The 27,016-nt window shown below is 43.5% G+C and overlaps 2 protein-coding genes across 2 annotated transcripts in view; one reads left to right on the top strand and one right to left on the bottom strand.

Moving 5' to 3' along the window:
- MYH15 (myosin heavy chain 15) overlaps nucleotides 1-22,133 on the bottom strand; it is a 132,163-nt gene extending 110,030 nt beyond the window's left edge. Inside the window, exons 1-9 of the mRNA XM_070582795.1 lie at nucleotides 21,993-22,133; nucleotides 17,003-17,109; nucleotides 13,168-13,311; nucleotides 11,334-11,490; nucleotides 10,664-10,691; nucleotides 8,272-8,365; nucleotides 6,407-6,499; nucleotides 4,179-4,242; nucleotides 3,993-4,088 (exon numbers count right to left, since the gene is read on the bottom strand). Of these exons, the coding sequence (XP_070438896.1) occupies nucleotides 3,993-4,088; nucleotides 4,179-4,242; nucleotides 6,407-6,499; nucleotides 8,272-8,365; nucleotides 10,664-10,691; nucleotides 11,334-11,490; nucleotides 13,168-13,311; nucleotides 17,003-17,109; nucleotides 21,993-22,080 (871 nt within the window). The 5' untranslated portion in view covers nucleotides 22,081-22,133. The remainder of the gene's footprint in view (nucleotides 1-3,992; nucleotides 4,089-4,178; nucleotides 4,243-6,406; nucleotides 6,500-8,271; nucleotides 8,366-10,663; nucleotides 10,692-11,333; nucleotides 11,491-13,167; nucleotides 13,312-17,002; nucleotides 17,110-21,992) is intronic.
- On the top strand, nucleotides 8,625-9,371 carry LOC103562266 (pancreatic progenitor cell differentiation and proliferation factor). The gene has a single exon (XM_008537276.2). It carries the CDS (start codon nucleotides 8,766-8,768, stop codon nucleotides 9,108-9,110), a length of 345 nt encoding a protein of 114 aa, XP_008535498.2. The 5' UTR covers nucleotides 8,625-8,765; the 3' UTR covers nucleotides 9,111-9,371.
- Nucleotides 22,134-27,016: the final 4,883 nt, after the last annotated feature.

Below are 27,016 nucleotides of genomic sequence, written 5' to 3'. Positions count from 1 at the left end.
TCAAGGAGGAATGAATTTTAATTGGGTTGAGGCTTGAGGTTATCTTGGAGGAGTATCACGTAAACAGGGGTTCCTTTATTTAATTAATCCCATTTCTACCAAGAGCAAGAGCCCTAAGAGAATGAAAAAAAAAGTGAATGCATTTTTAGGAGACACTATTAGGGCCAGAGAGACAGTCCAGGCCAGTAAAGGCCCACATAGAATATTCTTGACTGGCTATGAGCACACAGAGGATGGGGGGGAGCTTGTCAGGAGGGGTGGGGGTGGATAGCATAGAGAGGAGTAATGAGAGGACGCTAAAGGTAAAAGCCAATTGCTTCACAATTTCAAAGAGAGAGGTGTCAACCTTCATGCAGGTTCATTTCTAGAGCCCACTCTCCAGTAGGAGATGCAAAGAGCCCATTAAGATTGACTATTTTATCATTCAAGGCTTTATTTTACATGTAATCCTAACATTAAAGTTACTTTCTGCATGGCTGAATGTTCTCCAAGACTCAGCTGTATTCACTATGAAAAGGAGCAAAGCTGAGATTGGGCCCAAAATCTTTAGGATCACAAATAAAGCTCTGTAGCTAGTGCCTCTAGGTCACATCACCCATCATTACCTGTTCCTCAGTGCTGCCATGTACAGCTGAAGAGGTTGCACACTGCCCAACTCCAGAGAGAATCATTCACATGGTCTACAGTTTGAATAGCACTCTCTGGAGTTAGGAAGTACACGGTCTGCACAATCATACACACGTCTTGTGTCCCCTTATACTAGTGGGGGAAAAGGGAGTAAAGATATGAGACTAGATCAAGAGAGACCTAATGGGTAAAGTGGGTACAACTGAATATGCTCCAGAATAGGAGGCCCAGTTGCTGACCATTTCTTTCCCCAGAGGAATTCAGGCCACCAGTAGACAGATAGACTTGGCGGCCACCACTGTGCATTGCTGTCACAACCCTTATGGAATACTCAGGACGCTAGGCAAAGCGTTAAGGATTCCGAGAGACAAGGACAGAGTTCCTGACCTCTCTTTCTGGAGTTTAAGAATTAGCTGAATAGCAATAATGGGTGCAAAAAGTAAGTAGAAAGAACAGAAAGTCAATGAAAATGAGAGGAAAAGGAAGATATATGCAGGACTAAACTGTACAGATGTCATTAATAACCAAAGGATTTTGAAGGATTCATATAGCACAGGAAGTGGGGAAGAGAGGAAGTGGGTTTTAGCCACGCCTGGAAAAAGGGGCAGCCTTAACTGAAAGGGGAGGGGAGAAGGGATGCTCAGGCCATGTAGAGGCTAGGTGGGGGCTGGCTCTGGGGCAACACGTCACCCCATTTCCTCAGCTCCTTCAGCGGGTAGACAGCCTCTCAGCTATGATGTCCAGACTTGATCCTTTTGTAGGATGGACAGATGCTCGTAGTTTTGGAAATTTGGACATAGCCCTCATATTGCTAAGATGTGCCCTCTTGTATAGCTCCTCAGGCCCCTCTGAAGCTCTTCTTCAGCAAACAGGAATAGAAAGAGTTGCAAATTTTAAAATGTCCCGAAGAATGACAATTGGCGCGGATGACCGGTGGACTGACAATACCCAGTTTTGACCACCAGATGTCAGTCTTCGCACGGTAATCAATCTCAGCAGCCCCAAGACTCAAGGAGCTAAAAGGAGTCAGGACAAGCATGCATTGTCCCCAGAGGCCCAGAGACTTCAGACGGCTCCCTTAGTAAAGAGATGCTCCCCCAAATCCTGCAGTCACTGCTGGTACCCACACGGGACCCTGTGTCAGATGGCCTGCACAGCGTAGAAATTTGTGTCCAGAAGGTCAGATCTGGCAGGGTCAATGAAAAGAAGATCAAAACATTCTATTCCAGGTTTAGGCGGAGGGAAGGGAGGAAGAACAGCTGATTCTTACATTTCACCAATTCCACCCATGGCAAAAATAACTGTCCAGTTTGCAGAACTTTCCCCATCTGGTGAGGGCACTTCGGAGTTGGAGACCACGCACTCAAGACACCAAGCATAATGGGCTGGAGGATTGTTCCCCATCACTTTGCTCCCCTGGATCTTCACTGTCACCCCACATCCCCTCCTCTGGAAGCACTGTTGTCCTCATTGGCTGACTTTATATGCAATAGCTTTGAAATCCAATCAGCTAATCATTCTCCCCTTCCAATGACTTCCCAGAGCACTTCACACAAGTGCTCTTACGTGAGACTGCCATGGCCCACAGGGTGCTGCGTGGTCAGGCCCCTGTGTATCTCCCCCTACGCTGTCCTTTCCACTCCACCACCTGCAATGGCCATTTTGCTATTTCAAAAATAAACCCAATGCCTTCCTCCCTCAGGGCCTTTGCACTCACTGCCCCTCCTCCTGGAACTTTATTCCTGGAAATCTTTGTCTACTTGCTTCCTCTCTCATTCAGGTGTCTGCAAAAATATTACCTTCTCAGACAGAGAGATCTTGCCTGACCTGACCATTCTATCTAAAATATAACCACTCACAGGGCTGGCCCTGTGGCAGAGTGGTTAAGTTCTCGCGCTCCGCTGCAGGTGGCCCAGTGTTTCGTTGGTTCAAATCCTGGGCGTGGACATGGCACTGCTCATCAAACCATGCTGAGGCAGCGTCCCACATGCCACAACTAGAAAGACCCACAACGAAGAATATACAACTATGTACCGGGGGGCTTTGGGGAGAAAAAGGAAAAAAATAAAAATCTTTAAAAAATAAAAAATAAAAATAAATAAAAATAAAATATAACCACTCACTAATCTACCAAACCCCAGTTCACTCTATCCCCTCATCCTATTTTTCTTTGTAGAACTACCATTCTCTGAAATCACGTATTTCTTTGTTGCCTTGTTTGCTACCTGCCTTCCCGAGCAGAATGTAAGCTCACAAGGGCAGGAGCTTGTTTGTCTTTTTACACCTCTATTCCCCATGTTTAAAAAACAGTGCCTGGTGCACACATCACTGTCCCACAATAAATATGCGTTGAATGAATACATGAAATGCATTCTACTACCCAACAAGTTGCATTTCTATTTCTGTTCATGGCACTACCTTTTTCCTAGTCAAATAAAAAAACTTGGGAGTATTTTTGACTCATCACTGTCCGTCATTCCTACATTCAGTCATTGCCAAGACCTGACTGTTCTTCCGTGAATGCACCCCCTTTTTCCCCAATTCCCACGGACACTACCTTAGACTTGTCATCTCATACTGGGACTATTGCAATCACTTCCCTCTAGTATTTGTGCACCCAGTCCACCCTGCCCATCACACTAGCTTAACTGTCACTGCCCTTAACAAACCAAGACCTCCCATTACCCCACCCCACCCCATAACACACAGACACACACACACACACACACATACGTGTGCACACCCTCCCAACTCCCTGAGTTCAGAAACCATCAGAACAAAATCTACATTGTTCCTTTATGCCAATCCTTCCTCCAGCCAACCTGGTCTCTCTGTTCCCTGATCTTGCCTTGCCTTTCCCTGCCATTGTGTACACTGTTCCTCCTACCAGAAATACCCTCCACTCATTTCTCTGCTTAAATTCCTTTCCCATTCTTCATATCCCAACCCAAATGCTCTCTTCTTTATAAAACCCCCATTGACCACTTCACACCATGGTGATACCTCCCACCTTTGGCCTCTTGTCTATAACACCCCTGGTTCTAATCATTTAAGGCCTTAAATGATCTAATACTTTTTACACACACACACACACACACACACACACAGATTCATTTAACTCTGCTGAGTATCCTACCCACCTTCAAACACTACCAAATTGGAAAAAAGTGTTACTATTTATTCTCTATCCATATAAAATTATAGAACACTCATTCTATAATGGATTTAATTCCTGACATTTTAGGACAAATACACTGAGTTCTCTGGGGCCCAAGAGGCTGAGTAAACAGCACTCTTCCAGCCCCGATAATTGGACTCCTGTCTCTTGTTTGGAACAACCCTTAGCTGTAAAGTAATACACTTACCATGAAGTTCTTTTTTTCCAGACAGAATTTGATAGAATATGTGGTAGTTTCTCTCTCCAGGCTGCTGAAAAATCACCCGGGATTTTTCAAGCAAATCTGCATGATGAGAAATGGATAAAGATCCATATTTAGGTGTTCTTGCAAAACTTACAAGAAAAGTAATCAGCTAGGACAATGACTACTTACAGACATCAATGTCGGCAGATGACAGCTTGCCTCTGGCACCAAAGTACATCCTGATGAATTTGCCCTAAGTGGGCACAGAACAGAGTCGGCTACTCAAACACGCTAAACAGTTGAAATGGCTTCATTATACACATTAATCCCAAAGCGACTACTTCTCCAAGAGTTAAAAAAAATGCAACACGGGTCTAAGGTGGCACCAGTTAATGGATGTTGGGAGGCAGCCAGAATGGTCATCAGGACTGGTAGTCATCCTGGATTCCAGTCTCAGAGCTGCCAATTACTAGCTGAGTACTGGTGTGTGCATTAGTGGATCTCTCTGGCTTCAGTGAAATGAGAAAAAATAGAATCTGCTTAGTGTAGTCTTTCATTCATTCAACAAACGTTTGTTGAGGATCTACCATGATCCAGGAGAGCTGCTGGGCACTGAAGATACCACATCAGAAAAATAGGTGTGGTCCCAACTCTTGTTTCTAGATGTAAGCAGCAAATGCAACAGCTCTAATGTTTTGAAATCAAAAGAAAAGCCAGTTATGCAGGATTTTGGTGAGTTAAGAGAAAGGGGGCATACAACTCAGTCTGAGAGGTAGACAGGCACCAGGTACCATATCATGTAAGCCACATGGGCCACAGGAAGGAGGAGGGTTTTAGTTCATGTGTGCTCCGGAGACCCTGGGAGGTTTCAAGGAGAGGAGCGACACGATCTAATTTATGTTTCAAAACTCCACTTTGACATAAATGATAGATGGGGCTCCCTTCCTTCCTTCTCAATGAGAACCTATAAGACAGGATCTAGTGGGGCATAAAGGCTGCCCAGAGGTGACAGAGCCAGTGGAACACCATATGCAGCCAAGGTGGCTGTCCAGGGGCAGCTAGAGCCTACGAGATGAGGATGTTGGTACAGCGGGGGAGGCAGCCCGGCGGAGGTCGGCCCATGGGCGGAAGGAGGGAGAGCAGACCAGCAGCCTGGTGCGAAATGGAGTGGCTGCATACGGGCGGATTGAGCCATTAAGTGAAAAAACGTAGGATAATGGAAGCCACACACACAAACATGCACATGTATATGTAAACATATAGACATGCACACGTGTGCACACAGATTTGTACACGTATATGTATACACATGTATACATATATGTATACATACATACATAATGTTAATTGAAAGACTTTAACCCAGATTTTTTCTGGACTCTATTTCCTCTCTTTCCCTCCTCCCACTCATCCATCTTTGTTTATTTTGCTTCTCCACTTCTTTCTTTCCCTCTATTTCAATTGCTTCCTTTCCTTATTTATCTTTCTTTCTACTTGTTGTTCTTTTCTATCTTCCTTTCTTTTATTCTTTCATCTTTCTTGTTCTCCCTCTCTTTCTTTTTCCCTCTCTTCTTTTTTCAGCTTTTTTTCTTTCATATTTCAGCAGAAAATCCCTTCACATTCTAACAAATCCCAAATCCAGCAGTCATTTCACAAACCAGGATGAGCGCCTGCTCTGCAGGCGTACTTGCAGGCAGATGTAAGTGCCTGTGGGGCAGCTCCAACAGCCAAATCAGCATGAGACTGCTATTTAAGTATGCCCAGAGGCTCAAACAGGAAGCTTTCTGCAAATTTCCTTGCAAATTATATAGTGGCTCCCTGCCACTCACTCGGCATCAAATGGATTTGTGAAACTAACAAATCCAAATTCTTCCTCTATTAATGGGACTGCTAGTTATCAAAAGCTACTTTAAAAAATACTTTAACCCAATGAAAAAAATCCCCAGTGAAAAATATGCAAGGGTAGAGGGGCCATAGGCAAGAGTAGAAACAATAATTATAGTAAGTGGATTAGGAAGGGCTTCCTAAATTGACTTGTTATAAGGAGTATAGGAAATTATGAAAAAGAAAGTACTTTCAAATCTGCAAAATGTAATAAAATATATAAACATTATTAAACTTTGCTGGGTGAGCTTCCCTACTGAGAGTGCAGAGAAATTTGAAACTAAGATAAATAATTTCTTCCTGAAATGGGCCAAATAAATAGAAGATTCGCAGGTACATATTTATATATAGTTTTAAATGTCTTAATGATGAAGCTGGTAAATTTTTTGAGTAATCTAACAATATAATAAACTTGAATCAAAGCCCTTGTTTGATGTTCTAGAAAATTTTTTTGAGACCTATGTGCATAGATATGAATTTTACCATTTGTTTAAAAATTAAAGACTCATATACTGCTCAATCATATTACTTACAAAACGAGAGGAATTGTCATTTCTCAGGGTTTTGGCATTTCCAAACGCTTCCAAGATAGGATTCACTTGCATGAGTAGATCTTCTGAAGTCCCCTGAGATCCAGGTAAGAGAAGAACAGTTGATGAAGTTGTCAGAATTCTGTAATGGGGCAAACCCTCCATGCCCAGGCCAAACCTCACTCTTCCTTTGACAACCAGTAGCCAAAAGCTGCTTCGATTTTAGTTATAAAATGTTATTTTGGAATGGGAACTCAGAAAAATACATGGATGAGAGACTGACGTAATCTCCAACATCCATATGAATATATGTGGGAATTCAATTATTTGCAATACTCTCTTTGGGGTGGCATTGGCCTGCGTAGGAAAAGAAAATGAATATTTCCCAAAATAAACAGCAACAACAAAAGTCTACTTCCAAACTTCACTCCATATATTCTCCCTCAATGTTCATCTCCTCTTCCCATCTAATCCTTGCATCTGGAAATTTATCCTAAGACAATACAGCAGAGTTTTGGCATTATGAAATTGTATTCCTGCATAATCTAGAGGTCCATACCAAGCAGCAACTTGTAGTGGTATTGGTCTTGAACTTGAATCATGTTTGCTCAGACTGATGGGGCAAAGCAAGTCATCTGCACAGAACAGGTCTGAAAAACCACTCGGCACCCACATTGCAACATGGCTTTGTCGTTTTTCCACTCAGCCTTAAAGCCCCATGTCATTGGGGGAATTATATAGTATATGTTATTCAAGAATTTATTATTTACAAATTATCTCCCTTCTAAGTTTTATGGGTCTACTGTCCTTTAAATAGGTAAAAGGGTTATAGGAGTAACGATTTTCATAGAAGTGTTACATATTATGCATTGTGTTATATATTATCATAAAGCTTAATGGCTAAACCAAACAAACAAACACACTCCAAACAACTGAAAATGAACACAAGAATGAAGTAGCATCTAGTGTATAATAGAGTTCAATGAGACCTAAAGAAATCAACCAAATTCAGGAATGTGGTGGTTGGAAAAGAAAGTTTCCATGGTTTGAAAACTGGACCAGATTGCTATTTTGATATACTTCTCACTTTGCAAAAATGGCAGGAAACATCCAGGCTCAAATTGAAAAAGGAAAATAACAATGTCAGACATAGAAGGATGAGAGGCTCTAACAGCTCGAAAACTCGTTGGCTTTGAGTTCCACTCAGCATTATCCAATTTTATTTTGCATGTCAACTCTCATGGTCTAGTTATTCTCAATTATTATGAAATCCATCGACCTGTTAATGGAGCTAAACAAAGTAAGCTAAATTAAAAATAGCCAAGGGTAAAAATAATTAAATAGAGAGAGACAGTAAAGTTTTTCAGAACCTGGAATGTAATTAAACAGTCCGTCGAGTGTTTGTGATTTGATCCAGGAGTTAGTGGTGAAGGAGGCAGACTTCTCCTGGTGCACATTTCTGGGAGTCTGGCATCTCACAGTAGCTAAAGTGATTCAGGAATATGAAAAGTGGCCATTCAAGGCCCTGATGACCTCAGGGAAGGTCATCCCTAGTCTTTCGGAAAGATGCTTTAGATCTCAAGTGCCTAATTCTTAGAGGGTCCAGCCAACAAAAATCAGGCCAGTAAATACCCCTGAAGCAGATTTGAAACAATTATGTAATTTCCCATTTCGGGGTTACTGGTTTGGAGTATTTGATGATCCTCTCAAGAGGCAAAGAAAAGATAGGAAAAAAGACTTTTCTAAAATTTTCTAATCGTTTTATGCCCCTTGTCCCCTTCATGCTCCCCTTAAGTGGTCAAGGCAGAGCCTCCACGATCATTGGATGGAAGCACCTTACTCTCCAGCTGAGACAGACGAACACTCACCAGCTTTTCCCTGGATTCCCCCATCGTTGCCATGGTGGCAAAATACTGGATAATATGCTTCGTGTTCACAGTCTTTCCAGCACCAGATTCTCCTCTGTGATTAGAAATTCAATGACACGGTTAGCTGGTCTGAACTATAAAAGCAAAGAAAATTAAATAATTTTAATTATATAGGCTAAGGCAAGAAGAGAAAGTTTTATGGAAAAGTGGAACTTAAGATGGAACTTGAAAGAGATGTAGACATTTAATTGGGAGAAGGGGAGGGGCATCTCAAGCTCGAAAAACAGAACGAGCAAAAGTCTGGAGTAGAGAAAGATCAAAGATTTTTATAAAAACAAGAAGCCTATGGCGCGTCCCGGTCGTGGGTCGGCCTCTCGCGTCTTCTCTGCAAATGGGCTCCGTGGCCTAGCGTCCCCGTCCCCGCCACCCGTGATCGCGCGCCGAGGCGCGCGAGGGGTCGCCGCCGAGGCTTCCGCCGGCCCACAAACAGGAGCATGGCAGCCATCCCCTCCAGCGGCTCACTCGTGGCCACCCACGACTACTACCGGCGCCGCCTGGGTTCCACTTCCAGCAACAGCTCCTGCGGCAGCGCCGAGTACCCTGGGGAAGCCATCCCCCACCACCCCGGTCTCCCCAAGGCCGACCCGGGTCACTGGTGGGCGAGCTTCTTTTCTGGGAAGTCCACTCTCCCGTTCATGACCACAGTGTTGGAGTCCCCAGAGCACTCGGAGTCCCCCCAGGCCTCCAGCAGCACCATCACGTGTGACCTGGCTCCAGAAGCCTCGAGGAAGCAGCCTGGTGGCCAGCCTGCCAAAGCCAATGCTGGGCCCCGGTCCTGAGTGACCGCCACCTTCCAGAGGCCCTGGGTTCCTCAGAGCCGCTCCCTGCCCTGCCCACCCCCTACACTAGGCAGGCGGGTGGAAGCAGAAGCAGTTGGGTTTCTTTATATTGAAACAGCAAAACACCAAAAAGGAAGATGAGAGTACCCAGCTCTTTACCACCCCAGCCGCACAAGAGCCTTCCTGACACCCAGTGACCGTGTGCCTTGCCCCAAGTGCAAAATAAACTCCAAGTGGCCAGCAAAAAAAAAAAAACAAGAAGCCTACTCCTCACGGTCCTGTTACAAAAAGCTTAAGAACACCTCCACTAAATACAGATAGGTCTCCTCATTACCAACTGTCGAAGAGATTTTCTCATATTAAGGCCATCACACGTCCAGCTCCAGCCCTCTCCCTCAAGAGGGCCGACCAATCATTTCTCCGGGCAGCTGGGCTTTACGCTTCTCTTTTACCTTTGATAACCAGCTAACTTTGTAATGTGGGGAGAACACAGTGGTGAATTTATAGCCTCATCACTCGAAGTATCATAGGATCAAGAGCTGCCTTTATCTGTCCGAAACTCCAGAAAATAGTCTATCCTCTCTGCAAAGGACTGAACTCTAACCGCCCTTCCAGATCTGTGATTCTGAGACTTTATTCTTCTTCTTTGGGTGGCAGAAGCCAGCAGAGAGCCCAACACACAAGGTGGCATCATCATTGCATAGGAAGATTAGGGACTTGAGCATTTCACTGCCTCTTGAGTCTCAGCCTATCCCCTCAGCCACCATGCTGACAGTTCACCTGGACAGCCAATGCTCTTCTCATCAAAATTAGCATACAATATGGTATCATTGAAGTCTTCCCCCCTTCCTCCCTCTCACCCCCTTTTCTTGTTCCTCCAAGCCTCACCATCTTTTAGTTCCCACTACATAATGTACCTTGACCTGCCCGAATCTGGCTGCCCACAACAACAAGTGATCTGTTTCACGGTCATATCCATTGGGCTTTCAGTCTCTCTACCTAACTAGCCAGTCCAGACCCCTTTTAATATGGTCATTTGAGGGACCAGCCTAGCGGCTCGTCGGTTAAGTTCACACATTCCACTTTGGCAGCCCGGGGTTCACTGGTTCATGTCCTGGGTGCGGACATGGCACTGCTTGTCAAGCCATGCTGTGGCAGGCATCCCACATATAAAGCAGAGGAAGATGGGCACAGATGTTAGCTCAGGGCCAATCTTCCTCAGCAAAAAAAGTGAAAGAAAGAAAATGGTCATTTGATACAGGGAGCTCTCTCCACCAAGAAGATGACTAAGACTAGCTTGTGCACTGTGGGTTCTAAAGATCTTCTAAAATGGTGGAGGCAGCCTAGCTGGCACCATATTTGGAGTAATCACTGACTAAAGTGTTATGACAATTTGCTGAATATCTTATTCTTGCCTAGAATGTATCCTGTGTCTAAAGAGCAAACAATTCAAAGATGGCCAATTTGTGTTTCATTCCCAGGGAAATGTGGGTGTCTGTTTCCAATGAAACTCTCACTGCTGCCCAAAACGAAAAAGCAAGGCAAACACTCACGTGAAGAGTATAGACTGATTCTCTCGAGCTGCAAAAGAAAGGAAAACGTCAGAACGTTCTTCTGCCAGAGCTTTTACATATTGGCGGGAACTTATTCAAAATTTCCTTGGTTGCAGTTTGAAGTCAGACACAAGCGAAAGGATTCACTCTGTATACAGTTAGAAAAAATACCATTTAAATGGTACAGAGTAAAACAGATTTTCTCTTGCTCAATGTATGTCAGTCACAAGAACATACAAATTTTAGGCCTATTTCCTTGCTCCAGATACAAACGATAACTGACTAATGATGACATTTTTGCCATTTTAAGCCTTTTAAGAAGCATGGGGTAATAATAGCTGCAGAAAAACTTCTTTGTGCCAGAAACTCTAGCAGGTGCTTTATGTAATAAAAGCTACCATCTACAGGGGGCTTACTCCGGGCCAGCCACATGGCTGATCACTTTCAATGTGTCATCTCACTTAATTTGACATGTGAGCTAATTGTTCCTCTAACCCTAGGAGGTAGGCTCTATTTTGCCAACGTTTTATCCAGAAGGAAACAGAGGCTTCAAGTGGTCAGGTAACTGTAAAGGTCATCCTCCTTTCACAATGCCTCCGTGCCTCTTAGTGACACAGAGAAAAAGGAGATCAGATATTTTTACCTTTCATTTTGTAGGGCAGCCACTTACTGTGAAGCATATCCTGAAAGGCATTATCGGCCACAGCGAAGATGTGAGGCGGCACCTGTGATCGCCTCTTCCCTTTGTAGGCAGCCGCGACTTCTTTCTGATACACTGGAAGCCACTTGTAAGGGTTTATGCTCACACAGAAGAGACCCGAATATGTCTGAGGGAAGATAAGAAAAGATTTCAGAAAACAGGTTAGAAATACTTCCAGGTTTGTCAGCTCTTTCGCTGTCGGGTAACATTTGCTCAAATATTTACTTAAAGGAATTCAAAGGAGGGGAGCTTTTGGATTCTTGCAGAGAAGGGACTTCTAACAGGAAGAGACAGAACTAGGTTAGAGTAACAATGGGACCTAGGATCACCTCCCTCTTGGGAGATCTGTTAACTACTAACACGTCTGACACACACACACGTTTTGAGGACCGTGAGGACACTAACAGCAGGCCTGTGGGTTTCAGAAACAGCTATCGGGCATTCGAGGCCAGAAGAGAGTCTGAGCTTCAGCAACACTAGGAACCTGACATGTAAAGCACTGAAGGGGAAGAGCTCATGTGGGCCACTCAGTCACTGTAGTGGAGGAATTGTGGCCCCCAAAAGATATGTCCATGTCCTGATTCCCTGAACCTGTGAATGTCATCTTATTTGGAAAAAGTCTTTGCAGTTGTAATGAAGTTAAGGGTCTCAAGCTGATATTTGGGTGGGCCTTAAATCCAATGGCTCATTTCCCCACAAGAGCTGCAAAGGAGAGGACATGGACACACAGAGGAGAAGGCAATGTGAAGACGGAGGTGGAGATCGGAGTGACATAGCGACAAGGAATGCCAATAGCCACCAGAAACTGGAAGAGGCAAGGAACGATTGTCTCCCAGAGGCTCCAGAGGGAGTGCAGCTCTGCTGAATGGATTTGATCTGGGACTCTGACCTCTAGAACTGTGACAGAATAAATTTCTGTTCTTTTAAGCCACTCAGTTTGTGGTAATTTTGTTACAGTTCCCCAGGGGAACCAATACAGTCATGTGGCAAATCAGGGAGCCAAGGAGCACGTGGGCTGCATGTCAAGGCTTTACAGCAATAGGTCCCAAATGCCTTCATCCTAGCCTAATCTACTCAGTGCTGCTTCTGCTAAACAGGTTCCAAGTAAATCAAAGAATCTGAGCAACCAACCATCACCAAGTTAGTGATGATAAGAAAAAAATCTTTCCATTTATAGAACTAGGTAATAGGCACTATATTACATGCTTTACCTACTTTTTTTTGCTGAGGAAGATTTTCCCTGAGCTAACATCCATTGCCAATCTTCCTCTTTTTGGATGTGAGCTGCCGCCACAGTATGGCCACTGACAGACAAGGGGTGTAGGTCTGTGCCTGGGAACTGAGCCTGGGCTGCTGAAGCGGAGCATGCCAAACTTAACTACTGGGCCACTGGGGCTGGCCCCCTGCGTTCTTTTATTTAATCCTCCAAGCTACCATGGAGAGACAGGCATTCTTATCCCACTGTACAGATAACATGACTTCAAGAAGATAAGAAACTTAACAACTAGTAAGTGACAGAGCTGGCATTTGGACACTAGTCTATCAGGCTCTAAGCCTCATGCCTTTGTTTTAGCACAAAAACCTATGGGAAAGTTCATACCTCGGGATACCTCGACCTATGAATACGGACAAAATAAAATTGGGGAACTGCTAAGATAAGGTCCCTTCCCAGTGGGCGTTCTTCAAGGACTATCCCCCATGAGTTTGCTTAAATTCAATGTGTCTTTTTCACCCAATAGAGGGCTGGGACATTGCCAGTATGAGTGCCAACATGATATTTCAGCAGCAAAGCATGTCTACATACATAGATCATCCAATGGGCATAGCGCCTCTTCAGGGTATGCAGCACAGAGGCTTCGTTGAGGTGAGTCAGCATGGCCAGGTCTTCAATCATTTCAAACTCAGGAGGATTCATCTGCTGGACTTCGTCTTCCTTGACACTCAGACTCTGCAGAGAGGAGAAAAATAGAAGATACTTTCCCCTATTTCTTCTATGCTCATTCATTTTGCCATATATTGGAAAGAATTCTCAGAGTCAAGAAAAATATGCCTCAGTGGAGGATAGGGCCAGAAGTTAAACCAACCTCAATGGGAGAAATAGGTGTTCCTCCTCCCCAGGCTCTCTCCTTGCCTGAAGTTTTAAAAAAAATGTGTTCCATTGAATCAAACTTTTCTAAATTGCAGTGCTCTAATCCTGTGGCTCCCGCCGACTCTGATTGCCTCTGAGAGAACATACATCACATTACACGTGCTCTGGCCCCTCTCTAGATGTCTCAGTATATCCTGGAGGGTAGAAGAAGGAATCTGGAGTGAAGAATCAAGGAAGCAGACTCATCCTTTTAGACTTACTTCAAGCCCTATCCTCTTCCCTCAAACCCTCCCCTCTTCCCCCAGCTCATTTTTTTTAAAGTCTTTTACCATGTATACAACCCAGACTAACTTGACATCATTAACTCTTGTGTATGTTTTAATAATTGCCTGTGTTAGACGATTTCCCTGCTAGATTATAAGCACCTTAAGTTAAGAAGGAGTGTTGATGTTTTCTCCTTCTATAGTTATTAAAGCACCTATCATAAGGCTAGGGACAGGATAGGTACTCAATATTAACCTCTTAATATAGATGCCTTGCTATTACCAAATAGCGGCTTAGAGTTGCTCTCAAAAGTTTCCTAACACAATTCCCTATAGCCCTTTTCCTTGATTCACAAATATTGGTATCAACTGATTGCTCCATTTAATCCTAGTTGCTGACGGCTTCTTCTTCTAAGGTTCTCACTCTCTCTGTATTTTTGATCCAATTCCTACCCACAGACTTCTTTGACATTGTTCCAACAGTAACCCCTTTTTTTTTTCTTCCCTTCATTTTTTGTGTTTCAAGGACTCCTTCTCTTCTGTAGAATGTAATCGGGTCTCTTACATCTTCAAATACCTCCCCATAGCTCTCATTCTATTATTCTCTCTTCTTTCATTACCAACTTTCTCCCGTAAGTATTACTCTACACCCACTGGCTTGATTGCCTCAGCTAATGTTACCAAGACCAACAGTGATTGGAAATGTAGTCACTTCTAACATCAGAAGGAGGACGGCTGGAACCAGGGAGATGCAGAGTGAGGCTGGAGGAATGGGCTCTCATTATATGGTGGAAGGACAAACAGGACAAAACAAACCACTTTAGTCTCCTCTTTCTACATCATTAATTTATTGCTTTCCTGCTCTTCTTATGATGATTTCTTTTGAAAATCATAGTTGTAACCATATTATGTTTACACGTCACCATAAATACTGTTAAGTATTTAACGCAGTGAAAACACAGCAGTCTTGGAGAATGTGCTCAGAAGAGTAAGCTTCTCATCTGAAGGCCTAATAAAACTGAGTTGGACACCATCCAGAAAGTGAAAAGACAATACACAGACTGGGAGAAAATATTTGCAAATCATATATCTGATAAGAGACTTGTATCCAGAATGTATAAAGAACTCTTACAACTCAATAATAGAAAAGCAATAAACTAATTAAAAAATGGGCAAAGGGTTCGAGTAGACATTTCTCCAAAGAAGGTACACAAATAGCTAATAACCATGTGAAAAGATGCTGAACATCATTATTCATAGGGGAATACAAATAAAAATCACATTGAAATACCACTTCATACCCGCTAGAATGGCTATAATCAAAAAGACAGATAACATGTGTTAGTGAGGATGTAGAGAAATTACAACCCTTATCCACTGCTAGTGGGAACATAAAATGATGCAGCCACTTTGGAAAACAGTTTGGGAGTTCCTCAAAGCACTAAATATATCAGTTACCATATGACTCAGGAATTTCACCCCTAGGTATATACCTAAGAGAAACTAAAACATATGTCCACACATAAACATGCATATGCATGTTCATGGCAAATAGCCAAACATGAAATATCCAAACATGTGAACATAACAGTCAAAATATGTAAACAACCCAAATGTCTATCAACTGATGAATGAACAAACAAAATGTGGTATATCCATACTATGGAATATTATTCAGCTATAAAGAGGAATGAAGTACTGATACATGCTACAACATGAATAAACCTTGAATCCATTAGACTGAGAGAAAGAAGCCAGACACAAAAGATCATATGCTGTATGATCCCATTTATCCCAAATGCCAAAATAGGCAAATCTATAGAGAAAGAAAGATCATTGGTTTCCTGGGGCTGGTAGGGGAGGGAGAAAGGGGAGTGACTGTGAAGGGGGTACAAGCTTTCTTTGGGGGGTGATAATCATCTAAAATTAGATTACAGTGATAGTTGCACAGTTCTTTAATCTACTAAAAACCATTGAATTGTATACTTTAAAGAGGTGAACTATATGACATGTAAATTATATCTCAATAAAATTGTTTAAAAAAGGTGGCATGAAAAATGATGGAAAATAGATGTTCAAATTTTCTTTCTCTCTTTTAATAAGAGACTGTCCCATGGCTAAATGGCCCTAATTGAATCCCTCTGTTTCCTTATTTAGGACATTCTGAATTTTCCCTTACCTACCTATTTATGTTCCTGTTGAGAAGGCTCAAGTTCCTCCCTGAATTCCATTAGTTACTCATATAAAATCTACCTAGTGTGGGACTTTTAGTGTCCAGATACTGTCAGGAAGGCATATTAAGACACCATAAGTGATAGTTTATGAGTGGCCTCCAGAATTTTGTAACTCAAATGGCAATACTTTAGATCATACAGATACAAAGATTATCCCAATACAAAGGCAAAGCTGTGAAAAAACTTTCTTGATAATCATTATACCTGTTTGTTACAGGATACTATTCCTGTTTTTTATGGAGTTGGGGTAGAATTGGGAGATCGGAAAAGTGAATGTGACCAGGGAATCATCTGTAAAATCTATGAGAATGCGTCATCCGAGTCAGGCCAGACACAGCGCCCAGCGCACAACCATGAGGCTGGCAGCCAACTGAGGGCAGTGATGTAGGCAAAGGGTCTGAGAGTGGCTGTCTGCTCAGGGGTACCCTGTTGCCCTGGTGCCTTGGTGACAGGGAGGAGGAGTGGGATCTGTTATAGCCTCACTACACATGCCCTCTATGAGCCCTTATAGTCTAGCTTATGTGCCAACACTGGCCCTGGCTTGCTCTTCCAGAGGTCGTAAATAACCTCCTATTTCTGAAATCAAGGCTTTCTCCGAGTCCTTAATCTCTTTCTCTAGCATTTGACATTACTGACCATTCCCCCATGTCTTGGCTTCTCTGATGCAATCTACTCTTCTTCAAATTATCCCTCTCTTTCTTCACCTTACAAAACAAACACAGCTTGCTTCATAGTACCTTAGATCACTATGCACTCCAAGGGGCACTTTAAAAAAAAACACTTGAAACTGACGAAAGAAGTGGGAAAGGTTGTGAGTTCTAGGTTCAACGATCTTGACCACTGGCAATCATTTTACTCTGATTTACTCAGTGCTGGTTATTAAATCTTTGATGTAAGTGGAGGAGCTTCTTAGAGATGAATGAGGTTTCCAAAGTGTATCAGTGGCATCTCCTACTCCAGATTTTTAATTAAACTATCAGAGAAAGGACACATTTAATTATTTTATAACATAGAGAATTTAGTCATCCCTGAGATGAAATAAAATCCCTTTACCTTTCCATCTGTTGTCTCAACAATGATTTCGCCATCATCTCCACTCCCTTTAACCTCAGCCTCAACATAAGCATTCTTGCCATCACGAATCCAGCATTTCTTCTTCCCTATAGAGAAAAAAAAGGTTTATAATACGGTACTTGTATAAAATACACATTGGACACTTTCATACGAATAGGTATGATCCCATTTCTGCTAATCCTGCTTGTTGACTTGGAGTCACCAATATAGGAAATTGCAAAGTTAGATAAAACCATGAGCGGTCATCGTGAAGATACTCCCACACAGTGATTCTGTAGGAACAATAAACATTTGAGCAAGCAGAGGCTGGGAACCTCATAGACCATGTTGCTACACCTCACCCACCCCCCCAACCTAACACTTACCTCCCACTCACAATCCTAGGTCCCAGGTGGTTACCTGATGCTCTTACTCCTCCCAGCTCTCGTCCAAAACCCTTCACTCAGAAAGTTACAACTAAGTGAAAATATAGGTTAGTGGTCATGTCTGTCCTTCAGGGTTTCTTTAGACCTTATTTTTAATTTTCGTTTTGGAATGAAAGCCTGCTAAGAGAATTACATGGTAGAATTGGAGGGGGGAGGATTGTGGAGAGAGAATATGGGTTATTTTTGTCATACGGCACAACTGATTCCTATTATTTTCTCCCATATGTTATTTTTCCCTCCTCATCCTCCTCACCCCGATGTCCCATCCCTAACAAAGCAGCCCTCCACAAAGGGATTAACCACTAAGAGTTTTCAGGTGAAATGAGCCAGAACTCACGTATACCTGAGATATCTTCTCAAGTACTCCCCGACCTGAGGCAGGTAGCCAGGGAAGGTAAATAAGAAACAGACCTTTAAAAGAAAATGAGTCTTACCAGAAGCTCACGGAAGTTCCCAGTCACAGGTCCTCAGGAAGATATGGGGAGGGGGCAGAGGAGAGCGTATGGCTGGAAGAGGGAAAATCTGAACGCATGGCTGGGGGACGCAAAGATGAAAGCCCTGGCAGATCATGCCAACTCTGTCACCACCACCACCCTGACCACATGAATCACAAAAACCAGGGAGGCCTCATTGCTGCAGGACAGGCGGCCCTCACCAGATGCTCTTTCCAGAGAGGGCAGTAGAACTCGGGGCAGAGTGCAGGAAGGAGGTGAAGTCGGGCAGCACTCTCCCCTTCCTCCGCCATGCTTGTCTCTGAAAAGAATTTGGCTGCTCACTACTTTCTTGACACCACAGTCTACACTGTGCTCCTTTCCTCATTTCCCTGATTACAACCAATCCACCACCGAAACTGCTGGCAAGAGGATTTTTGCATTCCTATCTGACTGATTTTGCATTTGCTTCTCCTTGTCATTTGCATTTTAAAGACTGGTTTTGCATTGTACTTATTATTTTGGTCTCTTTTTGCAAAAATGGATTTTGCTTTGTGTTATGTCTGTGAAAACAGGCTTGTTTTTGAAAAGCACCCATTTCACACACGTTTTGTGCGATAAGGTAAATGCACTGCATTTTAAACCAAATGTAATCACTTGAAAGAAACATAGATATCACCTGACACAGATTTCCTTTTTTCTTTTTTTTTCAGAAAAAGAACCTGAGAAAAGAGATTAAGAGAGTTGTCCATAAGTCACATAGCTAATTAGTGGCAGTCAATAGAATAATGACTCCAGAAATTTGATCACCTATCTACTAAATCACGGCTCTCCCTCTACAGCATGCTTCCTCTATCTTACACGCTTAGCTTTTTTTCTCCAGTTTTCCTCTCAAGGATTAGGGTCATCACCTGCTGATGATTAGCTTTTTCTTTTATCGCCCCTGGAAACAGTGGGAGAGGAGAATTTTCCAAAACCCTCACCTGAGGCCCAGTGCCTGACAGGGATGTTATTGAAGACGATGTAAAGGGAACTCAGTCAACTCTTAATTCTTTGCATTCGTGAAAAATTGCAGAGATGGCAATGTAGATGGCGTTGGATTTGAGTCCAGCCAGATCTTAGTCCTGGCTTTGCTAGTGTGGGGACCTGAAATTGGCCACCCCAAGATATGTCTCTTTGGCATCAGGATTATTTGAGGCTGATTGCTTTTGATAAACTGGGACAGGGAAGGAGGCTCTGAGGAATGGAACTTGCCCTTTGTTAGGACACGTTTACATTTGTAAGGTAAATCTCTATCTGTAAGAGGTGCCTCCCTCTCTGTACCAGGAAGAAGAAAGGAGATGACCTTCTCTCTAAAAACTCTTAATCAATACCAAAGGCAAGGACATAAAATCTGCATTTTATTGTGCTAGTCTGGTAACCTCCTGTAACTGACTTCCCTCCCCCTCCCAACGTTGGCATTTCTTAAAGATTAAGCATCTTTCCTTAGGCTAGGAACCGATTGCTGCTGCGCTCACCTGTGACCGCCCAGCTCCAGACATAGACTTGCCTCCTGCTACGCCCACCGCCCACCGAGATAGCAGACCATTACCTGCTGTGTCCATCAAGCACTGTGCCGACAGGGCAATCTTGTGACTATTGTGGGAGGGACATTTCAGTCACATGTGAAACACCCCGTTTGGGGGTATATAACCACTCTGTGCACCCCACTTCTTCGGTGCCCTTTCTTCCTTCAGGAAGAAAGGCCCCGGGCCATGGTTCCTCATAAAGCTTTGTTTAATTTTCTCTTGCTATTCTGTCTCATGTGAATTTAATTCGTTCTCCGGCCAGACGAACCCTCATTTGGGAAGAGGAAATGTCCTCCTCCCCTACACTAGTAACAAGGCTTAAAGCAAGGACCTCATCTCTTTTCTCATCTGTAAACTCAGGAGGTTTGCCCATATGATTTCATATTTTTAGATGATTAAATATATTTCCAATATAAAGGTAACATGTGCTTATTGCAGAAAACTTAAAAAGTAGAAAAATATATACAGAAATTTTTTTTAAATCACCCATAATAGAACAACTCAGAGATAAGCACTGTTATCTGAGCATTTCTTTCGTCTTTTTTCTATGATATTGATAAAAATTGGAGTAATACTATATTAGGTTTTGTAATTATTTTAAATAGATTGTTTACCTGTTCTAATATAAATATCACTTACATTTGGGTTTGGAATGGTGTTTCGTCTTTATCTCTACATGCCCACTTCCTCCCTGATACCCAGCAAGTCTAGCTTTCTTTCCCAGGTATCATAACGACACATGGTGCTTCTTTTTCACATTTGTTTCTCATTTGGTGCTCACGGAGGAAGGTAGTCAGAGCAGGTATTATTATCCCATTCAACAGATGAGGAAACTGAGGCTCAGTGAAACGAAGTGATTTGCTCTAATCACTCAGCTAAAGAGGATCAAGGACAGGGAATTTGAACCCAACACTACTTGCCAAATACTCTCATCACACTGCTTCCACTTGGCCAGGTTCAAAAAGGCAAACTCCATTGTCTACCAGCCCAGGGAGATGAAAAACTTTTGCTGACTCTCATCTTTTTGCTGCCAGTGCATTTCTGTGAGAAAGGATTGTTTGGCCAAAAAAAAATCAATTAAAAATTATGTGCATTGTTATATTTTAAGTAATTATTTACAGTGCTGATTCCACTAACTGTGTCATCCAATTATCTCTAATGCTTTGGCCCGGTTTTGATTTTCTCCCTGGCACCACTGTGATCTCACCCTTCCTTATCTAACTGCCTCCGATAAGCTCCTGCATACCAGTTCTGACCTCAGGGATAGTTCTGTTATTGTATTTGATTTGATGGATTATAATTAGCTACTCTAAAATCCAATCATAGTCATGAAATCCAATGACTGGAAACTGGGAACTGACCCAGGACTGGTCTATGATGGAAATAAATGACCTACATAACTGGCTTGAATTATAATTGGCCATATTGAAGTCTAATGCTGACTAACTCTGAGTACTAGCACAACACTCAGTCAGTATTTATGTTGCACTGTTGAATAATTGTGGAATTAAGATATGTAGGTGGCCTGATGCCAGAGTACACTGTGACTCTGACTCTAAATCTCCAATTAGCTGAAATTCAGAAGATGGCCATGCAGCCCAGATACATAAAGGGAGGGGGGAAAATGTAACATTTATTTCGAGATTTAATGTAGAACTCAGCCTTTATCTTGAGGGTAAATTCTCATTAACCTTTGTCCTTGCCTGTAATGACCAAGAAATTATTAATGAGGGTAGCAAGTCTCCCAATTATCTTTTGTTTAGTGTTGGCTGAGTGACTCCAAGGACCTAGAAGACAGCCAGAGGGCAAAGTTCCAAGGTTAGGAGAGCTGGGGACAACTTCCATTGCTCCTGCCTTCCTAGGGTTTTTCCTTTTTCTTCCCTAGAGTGAACCAAGCCCACCTACATCTGAGTCTGAGTGCTCTCTCCTCTGTGGTACTCACTGCTACGAAGAGCTTTCTGAGAAAGGCTCTATCTGGGACCACTCCTGGGTGTCTGTGTTAGTGCTTCCTTGAAAGAAAACCTGTCTGAGGGCCAAGGAAGCAGGGCCTGGGCCTGAACAGCCTTCCAGCCCTCCTGCTCTTCCTTACGAATTTCCATTCCTACCCTGGACATACCAAGCTCCTCAACTGCTTGGTCAGAGGTTCATAGAGGCAATTGCATCCCAAGCAAATAAGTTAGGCTCCAGAATCAATGGCTTCTCTCATCCAACCCAACATCTCAGTTCCTACCTAGAAGCAGTAAAATAAAGTGAAGCCAGCAGCCCTGAGGAGTCTTTGTTCTTTTTTTTTTTTTGGTGAGGAAGATTCACCCTGAACTAACATCTGTTGCCAATCCTCCTCTTTTTTTCTCTTGAGGAAGATTAGCCCTGAGCTAACATCTGTGCCAATCATTCTCTACTTTGTATGTGAGATGCCTCCACAGCATGGCTGATGAGTGGAATATACCCGCACTCAAGATCTGAACCTGCAAACCCAGGCTGCCGGAGTGGAGCAGGCAGAAATTTAACCACTCTGCCTTGGGGCCGGCCCCCACACAAATCTTACCTTCAAAGGCCTTGGCCTGTAGCAGAAGCAGCTCAGCCTTGCTTCTTCTTAGGAAGGTTGCAGCCTCTCCAAGCTCTGATAGGTCCATCCTCTAAAGTGATCCACCCAAACAGGCTTAGGCCTAAAAGTAAGTTGAAAGGATTCACCCTGCAGAAGATAGGCATAGGAAGAAACAAGTGGCAATGAAGCAGCAGGCACTAAAATGAGAAGCCATTCACTATAGCTAGACCAGGAAGGGTTAAGTCTTCTTTTCCACCCCTCCTCTCTTTCTGCCATGTCTCAAGTTTATGACAACATTGAACTCAAGACTATCTGACTCTGGCAGGGCCAATTTGTCCACCAGGCACAGAAGGTACAGTGTCTATGGTCCGTGATGCTTTTTGGGTCCCACAAAAGTATTTTCTTTTAAATTCAAAAGAAAAATATGAATATAATATTAATGATATATAATAATGAATACAGTCTGGGTTATAGTAAATAGTCTTTATCCCAACACAGTTGTCAAATCCAATTTTTAATATTTTTTGTGAAGAAAGGGCCCCGAAAGACAAAAGTGCCTAGGACCCGTGAAAGTCATAACGCAGCTCTGAACGACCAAGTTCCGACCTTGGCAAGTGGTAGAATGGGCCAGTCTGAGAAACGTCAAGTGTGGACATTGGTCCCTTGACGGGAGTGGAGGAGGGCCTTGAAGGTATTGAGGTGCATCCAGGTACATGGAGCATCATAGCCAGAATATGGCGACAAAGGGCAGAAGTTATTCAGACAAATGTGCAGCATTAGGGAGTAAAGGAATAAGGTGAGTGTCCTGGCAGAGATGAGTGTCTCGGGGCAGATGGTATACAAAGCTGCGGGCTGATAGACTTTTGGAAGCTGGCCTAGGGCAGCAGTGGAGAAGCCCATGCTGAAGCGGGAAGCAGGTCATGTGGGGAAAGGAGTGAGCGGGTGTGAATGAAGGAGTTTACCAGTTCAAGCAGGGCAAGTTCCAGTCTGGGGGACTGAGTTGCTGGGCGAATGATCAGGACTAAATTCGTTGATCATCACCCTGGTTTACCCCCTCCAGAATGAACTGTCATCCTTTTCTAGCTCACATTTGGATGACTGTTCACAGACCTATTAATGTAATGTATTTTACTGCACTTAATCTAGTCTCTTCTTTATGGTGACTTGGGTAGGTCCAGTGGTACAACCTCCAGGATCTAAGGAGCGTGGTTTAAAGTAAAGACCAGTGGTCCAGGCTAAGAGTTAGTTTTATCTCTGCCAGAAAATAGGCATACGACTTATAGGAAATTACTTCCTCTCTCCAGGTTGTTTCCTCCCCTACCCGATGCAAGGACTAGTCATAACCTTGGATATTTCCTGAGGGCGAGAAGAGAAGAAAAGATACTCAAGAGCAGCACATGAGCAGAGACCCAAAGATGGGACTGAGGGTGGCATTTCCCAGGAGAAAAAGATAAAACTGACCTTTTCTGCAGGTGAGCATTCAGATTTAGGATTTATAATAACATTATTAAACATGTGGATAGAATGGAGCAAGGTAAAGGAAAGTTCTGAAAGTTAGGCAGAAAAATTTAGAAATAGACTATAGGAAACATCCTAGACGCTGGGCAGGGACATGAGGAAAGCAGTATTTTAGGAAAATGGCTCTGGCAGCATCTTCAGGGGGGATTGGAACCGGGAGAAGCTGTCGTCAGGGAGACAAGCTGCGAGCCTGTGTTTGGGAGAGAACTGAACTGCGTCCTCCTCCTCTCGCTCCGTGTGACTTCCTGGTGGCTTGCACTCCGTAGGCAGAAGAGCTCAGGAAGAATATTTTGGATGTAGAAGATATCCATAAATGTGTGTATGTGTGTGTGAGCATGTGCACAAATTTCCTGGAAAGATACCTAAGAACGGGTATGTGTCTGGGGAGTGGGAACAGGCTGTGGGTGGGAGAAGCAGACAGTTCCCTTTCACTTCGTACCATTCTGATCGGTTTCAATTTGTGGCACGTGCACCCACTTTCATAATTAACAGATTTTTTAAAGCACTTCTTATTATAACATCCCAGGATAAAAAGATCACATGAAGACATAGCACACAGCTGTGTAAATCTCTTTCCTAGTCTGGACCACTTAGCATATTTCAAGGTATACGAGGAACAGTGTGTGCAGAAAGCAGTGCTGGAAGGGAGGAATCAGCGTGTGCCTGTGATGCGGGGTGGGTGAGCTGAAGAGTCAAAAGAAAGATTTCTTGGACTCTCAAGGTCTGGCAGTAGTGCTCTTCTATTTAGAGAATAGTGTGGAATAGCATGGGGACAGGACCCATGGGCAGTCAGAGGTGCTGCATGGGGACAGGACCCACGGGCAGGAGGAGCTGCTGCTGCTGCATGGGGACAGGACCCATGGGCAGTCAGAGCTGCTGCTGCTGCTGCTGCAAACATGGGTGGAGAGTAGGGCTAAATTTAAGGCATAGGTATGTGAGTTATCTCTTTACAAGACAAAGGAAAGAATATGTAAAAAAGTTGTTAAAATGGTATCAGTGGAGGTAGGATCTGGTTATTGGGTGGTCTTATAACTTTTAGATAAGAATCAAACCAGATTAAGTAAATGGTAGGAGGCACCGCCTTAAATATTATCTTCAGCTAAAGACAAAGGAGGATGTTGGTGGGCGGGTCAGTTACATGAGGTTACCAGACAGTAAACAACTTAAGTCCTTGCCTTCCCCATTAAGAGTTTCCAGAGATAAGGCCAGGCCCCCTCCCTCCTGGTGCAGAGGGAGACACCCCCACACATGGAGACTTCCTTCACAAATGCAAATGTTTCTCATCAAAGGGCAAGCAAATTCCACTCCTCAGAGCATCCTTCTCATCTGCAGTTTTTTAAAAGTAACCAGCCTAAAATATTCCTCATCACCAGGAGTGCAGAGGAGCTGGCAACTGTCTGGAGGTAGGTAACTGAGGCCAAGGCGGTGACCCACCTGAGGAGAGGAAGGATCAGGAGTCTTGCTCCTTGGCCTCCTGCCTCGACTAACCTAATGTCCCTCCTAACCTTGAGGTCCCTTTAGTTTTGAGTTGCACACTTGGCTTTAGAACTTTATAGAATAACATACTTGTCACAGCCCAGTCATATCGACACCTTAAAATAGACAATGAAAGAGCCTATACTCCCAAAAGAAGTAAACAAGTTAATCTTGCCAGCAAAATAGACAGAGGATGTATTTTAATCATGATAGGGAAACATAGAGGAATGCAGAACTAAAGGTAGCTCTTTTAGAAGGAAAAGTTAACGTGTCTATTAAGAGGAAATTAAACTTGGGACTGGTATTTTGGCGCATTTTTATTGATGGAGTCTGAGACCTTGTGTAAACATTTATCTGCTAGTAAATATATTAAGGGACAGAAGAGAGAAGGGAGCAGCGCTGGAATGCTGGGAGAGGCGAGGAAGGGGTAAGGGACGGGCTTGTCTGCCCGTTGCCGGGAACACCTTACATCTGGGCCCAGTGCTCCTGTGAACATTCAGGAGCTCGACTTGTCGATTCATACTGGGATGACTGGGCTCTGGGAGTCACAAAGATACACTCGTAAGTGTGCTGACCATATTATTTATCATGCAAACCTGGACATATTTTTTCATAGGGGGACACTTTTGAGAGTGAAAGGGGGTGCTCAAGTCTGGGCAACAGACATAATCTGAGCCTGTCTCAAGCAAATAGGGACATATGGACACCCCATTCATAAGGGAATTGATGGCTTGGAATGGCAATTTATAAATCGGTAATAAGGATACTTATTTCGATAACTGCAAAGTCCAGATTACTTGTCTCCATTATTCACAGTGTACTTAGACACTGTTACTGTCATCAAGTGCCCTCAGAGAGGACTTTGATGCTCCTGTGTGTTGACATGCGGTTTGTGGTACAGTCAAGGAACTCCTGCTCTGTTCTAGCGTTCACTCTCTCAGGTACTGAGTGCTAGATACACCACCACTCTTCCATTTGCATTGACATGATACAAGTTCCAGAACTGAACGTATCTCAGTTACCTAGTTAACAAAATAAAGACAAAGAGTGGGAAGGCCTCATTTGCAAGGGAGAGTGAGATGTGGGCTTTTCACCTTGGCCTGGAAAGGATTATATTGGTCCAAACCTAGCTGCCCTTGAGAAGAAATAGGTTAACGTCTGCCACGAGAGAGGTGACAGCAGCCTGGGTGACTAACCATTCCAGGTGGCCGGGCACTGAAGCATTTCCCAGAACCCGGGGCTCTCAGTGCTGAAACCAGGAAAGTCCCAGGTGAGCTGGGACAAGTTGGTCACCCTACTTTTAAATCTAGAGCATTTAGTTATTTTAAGAATAAAATCTCTAGTTAGAAATGAGCTATTTTTATGCTGGTTGTATTTTCTGTGGTTATCTCTCTCCCCAGCTAATTCGTAAACAGTTATTTGAAAATGTTCATTTATTCTCTCTTTCAATATATATTTATTGCCCGCCTATAATTGTCCATGCCAGGCTCAGGGAATATAACAATGGGCAGGATAAAGACATGTTTTTGCCCTCTTAGGGTAATAGATTGGGACCAGTTTGGGTAGGGTGGGGTAGGGGTAGGGGGTTCCTTCTGTCTTGAATTATGGCCACATTTTAGGCAAATATGTAGAGAAAAATCTTCACAGCCCGGGCAGAGATAGTGCCAGTCAAGCGGCAAAGGTCAGACTGAGGGAGCCCAGGGGAGGGAGGAACACGTGCAGCTGACTCCAGCTCACCACGCTGAGCTAAAACCTCAGACAGGTTGTTTTTCTTATACAAGAGGCCTTTTCCTCACGTTCTTTCACAGGCTCCTTCACTCCCTCATCATCCTCTACTTGCCACGTCAGTGGAAGTGTTCTCATCCTTGAACCTTGTCATCCCGCAACTAGAACCCTGAGAGTCATCTCCAATTTCTCCTTCTCTTTCATGCCCACATTCAGTCAATCCCAGGTTCTATTGATTCTATAATTATCAGTCTTAGCCACTTTTAGCAGACACAGTTTGGAGTGCCTGCTGAGCCCACACACAT

The sequence above is a fragment of the Equus przewalskii genome, chromosome 18 (assembly GCF_037783145.1).
Source record: "Equus przewalskii isolate Varuska chromosome 18, EquPr2, whole genome shotgun sequence".
NCBI classification, from domain to species: Eukaryota; Metazoa; Chordata; class Mammalia; order Perissodactyla; family Equidae; genus Equus; species Equus przewalskii.
Note: the sequence above shows the minus strand (reverse complement) of the source record. Positions and strands in the feature narration are given on the sequence as shown.